The sequence below is a fragment of the Nicotiana attenuata genome, unplaced genomic scaffold (genome assembly GCF_001879085.1).
Source record: "Nicotiana attenuata strain UT unplaced genomic scaffold, NIATTr2, whole genome shotgun sequence".
NCBI lineage: Eukaryota > Viridiplantae > Streptophyta > Magnoliopsida > Solanales > Solanaceae > Nicotiana > Nicotiana attenuata.
The window spans coordinates 12806-21027 of NW_017677790.1; the positions used below are offsets into that span (position 1 = coordinate 12806).

Genomic DNA, 8222 nt, shown 5'->3' on the forward strand with positions numbered 1-8222 from the left:
AAAAATGCAATCCGAATCCATCCGAATTATATCGGATCGGATCAGATTTTAAGGTTTCGAGCGGATCGGATTTCGGATCGTATTATTATGCGTCAAGGTTAAACTAATATGTATATTTTCTATGTAAAAGAGGCAACACATTAAGAAAAATTCATGTTTATGCAATTATGACAGTACTATGGTGCCAATATAGCTAAATCTAGCAATTATAAAGGTAATAACCTGGAGGTTGATGTAAAGGAAGTACTCACTATCCGAAATTAAAGTGTAGAATTTATACATGCCCTAATAATTTCGGATTTCGGATCGGATCGGATTAAAACATTCCACTCCGAATCCAAAATCCAAAATTTTAATAAACACAATCCGAAATCCGATCCAATTCGAAATCCGAAATTAAATGGATCGGTTCGGATTTCGGATATCCGATCCGAATGAACAACCCTACCACTACCTGATCAGCTGGTATACGTTGATGATTTTGCCCACAGTGGCCGAGATGATATGATGGGAAGCCCTCAGAGGCCTGATGATGTTATGAAACATGTACCTATGCACGACATGACACTATAAATATTTCATGATTTACAGAGTTATCCAGACTTACAGGTTGAGTCATTTACTCTATATCTCTTCCATGTCTGTTATGTACTTATTTATGTGCCTTACATACTCGGTACATTATTCGTACTAACGTCCCTTTTGCTTGGGGACGCTGCGTTTCATGCCCGCAGGTCCCGATAGACAGGTCGAGAGTCCTCCAAGTAGGCTATCAGCTCAGCCGAAGATGTTGGTGCGCTCCATTTGCTCCGGAGTTGCTTGTTTGACTAGTATGATTTAGACGCGTATTGTTTGGTATGGCGAGGTCCTGTCCCGACCTTTATGTTAAGTGTGTACTCTTAGAGACTTGTAGATAGATGTCATGTATACGAATACTTGTATGGTCTTGCCGGCCTATGTTTTGAGTTTAAATGGAGGAAAAAACATAAAGACAATATTTGAGTAAAAATTTCAAAAACCTACCAGCAATCATTATTTTACATTCATGGCAATTAAATAAATACATTCCCTAGCAGAAAATCACTCAATCCCATTAAAATAGGGATGCTAGTTAATAATCCCTAAAAGTAAGCAAAAATAAAAGGAAAGATGATAACTTTCCAAAATGAAGCTCTCTTCCAAATTCCACTAAAATAGGCATATAATTAATGATATACAAATTCTACCCATCACAAGTAAATTACCGAGCTTTTATGTTATTATAATTTTATAAGCGATTGCTACTCTTCTTTAATTGAAATATACATCCACTCAATGTGTTTTCTTTAATAATATTTCATTGATTTTGTTATTAAAAATCATGTATAATTAATAATACGTATAATATTGGAATAAATCATGTATGTTTACCATAAACATCCTTATTCTTATATTCTGAAAAATATAAAATACACATATTTAGTGAAAATATATATGGTATGTATACATTACAAATTATTTATATGTTTGGTATAAGAAATAATCTTAGATGATTAACAATAATAACCATGTATAATTAATAATACCATATATTCTTAGAAAGATCAGCGCGTGGATTTTGCTTCTGTTAAAGTGTGTATATATAAATATAGATGGTATAATGATGGTATTCCGTATATCTATATTTGTTTATTTTTTTGTGTATATTTATATGGTATAACAAAGATATATTAATGGTATATATGTGATAGGCTTCCATAGCTTGATTGTATATATTAATTTTCGTCATCGCTGTCTCAGGTTTTAAAATTTTGAGTTCCAAATTTAATCACAATGAAAATTAAAAGAAGGATTGATACTTGGAAGTTGGAACGGCAATAGAATAAAGCAGTGAAGAGGTTGGAAAATCGAAGAAAGAGAGTCAACGGTAGGGGATAGTATGAGAGAAAGAGAAATAAGATATTAAGAATTTAAACATAATCCCTTGTTTAAAGAAAGAGTTAAAAAATAAATAAGTTACTATTAATTACTTTCAAATATGCTATATTTGGAATAAAATCTGGGGTAAATTTTAAAAATAGCCAGATTTACAACTGGTCGTTCAAAAATAGCCCAATTTCAAAAGTAATCGAAATTTAGCCACTTTTTATATAAAGATAAATCTGAGCAAAAACACTGTTCAAAACCCGGAAAATACTCCAGTATATTATGCTGGAGTTTCAACATAAGTATACTTGAACTCCAGCATATTATACTGGAATTCCAGAATATGCTGGAGTTCCAGCATAAGTACACTAGAACTCCAGCATAATATACTGGAGTTCCAGCAAGTATATTGGTCCAGTATAATATACTGGAGTTTGGAGCACCGATGCTCCAGTCTCCAATATATTATACTGGAGCCAGCAAAGTATACCGGTCCAGCATAATATGCTGGAGTTCATACACAAGTGCACCGAATTCCAGTATATTATGTTGGACCGGTCTCTATTGCAGCAAAATAGTGACTATTTTTCATTGACTTGGTAAACGCTGGCTATTTTTAATTGAGCAGTCCGAAAACTGGCTATATCGTGCTATTTTTACTAAAATCTGCTATTATTGGAATAATCACAATATGGTAACATTAATATAAATATTATTTTATAAGAGTCCTATGGTGTAAAAATTTCTTAAAAGAGGATCATGTTAACCTTATAGGCCTGTATATCATGTATAAGTTTTTATATCAGGTTAGGTCGTCCTATATTGAGTATTCTCCTATGTTTATTCTGGTTAAGCCATGACGGCCCGTTTGGCCCATTTGCCAATAAAAGTACAACAAGAAAGATATGTTATTACTCAGTTGAGTAAGGTACCGGGTGCTCGATTCGTTCTACTTCATTGACCACTGGACCACATCCTTGGTTACGATCATAATGTATTCACGATGTATGCATGCCTCAATAGAAGTCAATTAGAAGAAAGGAATAGTTAAAGCCTGTTACAATCCTAAGTGAAATTCTGATGTATGAAGCAAGACTGACCATTCTTGACAAATAAATCATACTAGCACACGGTTTCTCTCAGAAGGAATTGCCATTGCTTATTTATTCCTGTATTTCATAGAAGAAACTTCCACTGCACACATCAGAAGCTATACATTTTTTCCCGTAAAATACAATCAGATGCTATACATAGTCCCAAATGAAAAAGCATAGTTTACAATGAAGAAAGATCAACTTCATTTTGAAGAACTCAGCAGCATTCTTTCTACAGAAGCAAAGTTTTTAGTGCTAATGCAGAGTGAAAGAATATATTGTCTGTTTTTCAAATTAAGTGCACCATTTCGAACTCATACTCTAGTGCATATGGAAAAGAATGCAAAAGGACAGCATCAGGATTGATCGATTTGCTATCTATGAATTCACATAAACTTCACGTGCTTGATCTCAATTTGACTTCACATCCAGTGTTAAATCTTAATATCTAACATTTTCAAAATTTCACCAGATTTTCAATTCCCTCTGTACAAATTATGGAGCTCAAGAGTTTCAATTTTAAGATCCTCTAAATTTTTTTAAATCCAGTATAAGAAACTCAGTTTCTGGGTGAGTGTATAGACAGCTACACGAATTACTATAAACAACCTTTGAGACTACTTCAAATTATTTATAGATTTGACATGTATATTTTAATTCTAATCACCAAATAAATATGTTGGCATGTCTTATGAGTAAATTTATCACAGACAGTGTTAGAGAAAAAATAGAATATAGGACGAAATAATTAGGCCTTAATAGTGTAGCCACTGTCCTTAAGGAATTTAAAATTCCCAATTTCGTCGCTGTAGGGATTATGGCAGAATTCCTCCAGGATTCTACAAAGCCTCGGAAATTCGAGTTTCAGCAGTTAACTCGAATTTCCCACAAGAACACAATAGTTGTGAGTTGTAGAAAATAAGTAGAAGAGAAAGAGATGAAAGTTTCAGATAATTTCGTTTTGGAGATGATATAAGTATTTATGATACCTCTAAGAGTCTGTTGGAATTAACAAACTCATCTCTTCATAACAGGCACCTTTTAAAACCAATAGTCACCTTCTTTTGAATTTAAAAAAAAATATGTTAAAACGTTTTTCTGAAATTAAAAGGCTAAAAATGTTTTAATTAATCAAATAATGGGTGACTAAAATATTATTTCGGGCTAATCTTGACTACTAATAATATAGCCAAATTCCAATTTCCCTCCAAAACACCCTCAAAATATTCAAACTATATAAGACAAAGAAGTGCTTTTAAACACCTCTTCCTTTCTTTCTTTTTCAATGAGGGACAAAACAACCTCTTCTCAAATACTCCCATCGAACACTAACTAATCTAACAGACAGTGTCATTATAAAACATGAATAGCAGATACAATCAGCCAACAAAACAAGTAATTGGACATTAAATTTTGAATCAGTATGAAAAAATATTTACATGCAAATGTGTGAAGTATCCTTTAAAAATTAAAATTACAAGCATTTCATGTAAAGCAAGAGAGAAACTTGGAAAGAAGTAAAGTATGAAACATCATGTTTATCTGGTATAACAGAGGTACTCTGCCACGGGTTCAGCAATGCATCAGCTAAATTCCAGATTCCTCCAATAGCTTGAGGATACTGTGTTCAGGCGCGCTGATTGACGGAAGAATAACACGATTCATGGGTGGTCTAGGTCTTGTTCCAGCTGCCTCAGGCTCTGCAGTTGTTCCTTCCTGCATAACTGGAATATCTGCCCTTCTTCTCACTGCAGACACTCGCTCCTTCCATATTCTTCCATCCTGTGAGTGACACAACGTGTAAGTTCCCGGTTAGAAGTCCTAAGAAGTAGATATACAGATATAAAAAGGAGCTAGAGAGACAACGCGGCTGTATTATTTCTTGAGAAATACAAAGTAATTATGTTCTCTCAAACAAGATAAATTAGATGCTTCATTGGTTTTGACAAACCATACCACTATATCCAAAAGTTGAGCATAGACACATTATATAACCAACAGAGGAGAAAACAAGCAAAAGCATATAAATGGCAACTGGCTTTTCACTCAAAAGTGACCAATTAAGGTGTACACTATCGACAAAAGTATGAATCTTTCGTACAGCAGTTGCAGCAAACCCCTTTCTTTCCTTATATATATTTTTAAATTGTTGTTCTTTCCTCATATGAAGAGAAAAAAGAGGGTTGCGTATGGTCAACTTAAGATCAAGTGGAGAGCCTTGACGAAGGAAAAAGCTCAGGAGTTGGAGAAGAAGTTGTTGGCCATGGAGGCATGGAGGAGTAGGGGGGACCTGAGCGGTATGGGGGTTTGGAAGAGTAGTGGGGACGTGAATGATATGTGGACCACGACAGCAAATTGCATTAGAGAAGCTGCTTGAGGGATGTTAGGGGTCTCGAAGAGTTGCTCTGGTGATAGCATCCATGGCAGCTCAACATCATTAAAGGAGAAGGATGAAGCTTTGGAAGTTCCAAGAACGCCCATGACAAGGTCTCAAACGAAGAAATTTCAAGACAAGCTTAATGGGCTTCAATTGGCAATTAAAAAGTGTCTTATAATAGAAGAAAAGCTCCGGCACAAAGAGGATCTTTGGACCAAGCCTTGCAACTATTTGGAGGCCCAAATTAAAGTCCTAGAGGAGATGGAATGAGGCCAAAATATGCCCCAAAAGGGAGGAATTTTCATAAGCCCAAATAACCCCAAAAATAATTTCTAGAATATATTTTTAATAGTTGTGATAATCTATGTTGACTTGCATTGGTCTATGTGTATGTTGACTACATTGGTCTTAGTGTGGGTAGTCTTCTATGCTTCTAGGGAATATAATTCTCATTTATTGAAGTATTGACTAGCTCCTTCTTTACTACTATATAAAGGGGTGCTTGTCTTCCATTGTAGAAGAACATTGAAGATTAATATTATTAGTGTGAGTTCTTTTGAACCTTTGTGAATTTTACTTTGAGATTTATCGTGCAACCCTAACTAGTTCATAGCTTAAGGTAGTAAGATAATTTTCTTTCTTGTGATATCTTTGGTTTCTTTTGATATTCTTCGAAGGCGACTAATTTCTTTCACTAGTTGTTGTCGTAAGTTATTCAAACTAGAAGTCAAGATCTAAATCTAGTTCTTGATTAGCTTATCTCTAGTGAAGGCAAATGGTTCCAAACCAACTTGTTGCATTAGGATCTTGTCAAATCTAGATTAACATAATCTCGAGGTTCTTGGACCTTTCCTTGAACTTCCACATATCTAGTTTATTTTTCTTGCTTTTCTTAATTCGATTGCATTTCTTTACTGCTTCCGCATTGCTTCAACTTATTTTCTTTACGTTCTTGGATCTCCCAACCTTTGTGTTATCAAGTGATAATCAACATTCCGTTCTTGATAAGTCTTGGGGATTTCTGAACAAAGGAGCAAAAAAAAAAAGTTAAAGAAAAAATCGAAAAAAAAAAAACTTTCACAAAAAAAAAAGAAAGGGGAGAAACATATTGCTCTTCAAGAAATCAGATTTTATTTGTGTTCGTTTCCGACGTCAAGAAAGGAAACAAGACGAGGGGATTCTAGATCTGTAAGGATAAAAAAAAAATTAATTTTCTTACTCCTTTGATCTTGTTCTAAAAATCATTTTCTTGGTTCGAGTTTTGTTTCAACTAAATCCTACTCTTTCTAGGATTGGTTCTTCAGTTTCTTTAGTGCCCTAAACTTCCTTATTTTACTACTAAGGGCTTTGATACGAGTTGGGTTTAATTATAATCTACAAGGTATTTTCCAGAGGTTAATTGAGGGGGAAAATGTAAGAGTGGGTGAGAACAATTGAGGGAAAGAGCCAAAGTTTGAGTGATAGCTTTTTATTTCTTTTTAAAGATGTCTCATACAGGTGCTAGTGATAATGGCCCTTCAGGAAGCTGAAATCCGAGCAAGAAATGATTTCACTCTACAAGTCATGCATCAACAATTCGAGAGATGGAACTTGCAATTCCAAGAGATAAGGAATACTATTGCTGAACAAAATGAGACAATAGCTGCACTTAGGAGGGGAAATCAACCTGATGTACAACCTCAAAATAATCCTAGGCCTCATAATAGAATAAATGTACCCCATGGCCCTATTGTAAATCAAGAAAACCCTATAGATGATTTTGTTGATGACCTTGATGTAATTCTAGATAGGGTGGGAAGAGATAGGAGGGGACAACGAGGTAGAGTAGAAGATGATAATATTAGTAGCATAAATATGAAGATACCATCTTTCAAGGGCACAAGAGACCCAGACTTGTACCTTGACTGGGAGCGGAAAGTCGAGGACATCTTTGACTGTCACCACTACTCTGAAGGTAAGAAGGTTAAGCTTTGCTGATGTTGAATTTTCTAATTATGCTTCTATTTGGTGGAAAAAGCTTACAAGGGACAGACAACAAGATGGAGAACCACCCATTGCCACTTGGACCGAGATGAAGAGAGTCATGAGGAAGAGGTTTGTGCCTTCTCACTTTCAAAGAGATCTGCAATTGCGTCTTCAGACCTTGAAGCAAGGAACCATGACTGTTGATGAATAATTTAAAACTATGGATATGGCTATGATCCAAGCTAATTGTATGGAAGAAGAAGAGGCCACTATGGCTAGATTTCTTAATGGTTTAAATAGAGAAATAGCTGATGTAGTAGAGACACAACAATATGTAACTATAGATGAGTTAGTAGATTTGGCTGTAAAAATAGAAAAGCAAAACAAAAGAAGGCGGCAAGCTAGCTCATGGAGAAGTCAGCCAAACACCAATTCCAAGAAGTCATGGCCAAAACAAGAAATGATTTCTAGACCTCAAGAATACAAGGGGAAAGGTAAAGTTGATGAGAAAGGGGGAGGTAAAGCTTTCAATTCTATTTTCTCAAAACCTTCTAGTTCCATTCAATGTCACAAATGTCATGGAAGAGGTCATATGATGCATGAATGTCCAAATAGAAGAAATATTCTTTTGAGAGAAGATGGAGGATATGAGAGTGAAAAAAGTGAGGAAGAAGAGGGAGGAGTAAGTGAAGATGAAGTAGAACTTCCTAATGATGGTTTGGTTGGGGTAATTAGGAGGACTATAGATGGAGAATATGAGGGGAAAAAAAGTGAGGAAGAGGAAGAAGAGGAAGGTGTGAGTGAAGATGATGTAGAGTTACCTTTTAATGATGGTTTGGTTGGGGTAGTTAGGAGGATTATGACTATTAATTTAGGAATCA

General features: G+C 35.0%; 1 protein-coding gene across 1 annotated transcript in view; it reads right to left on the reverse strand.

Annotated features, from left to right (window-relative positions):
• Positions 1-4378: 4378 nt before the first annotated feature.
• LOC109221486 overlaps positions 4379-8222 on the reverse strand; it is a gene marked incomplete at its 5' end in the record, with an annotated part of 9912 nt that continues 6068 nt past the window's right edge. The window contains one exon of the mRNA XM_019385964.1: positions 4379-4781. Within this exon, the coding sequence (XP_019241509.1) occupies positions 4587-4781 (195 nt within the window). The remainder of the gene's footprint in view (positions 4782-8222) is intronic.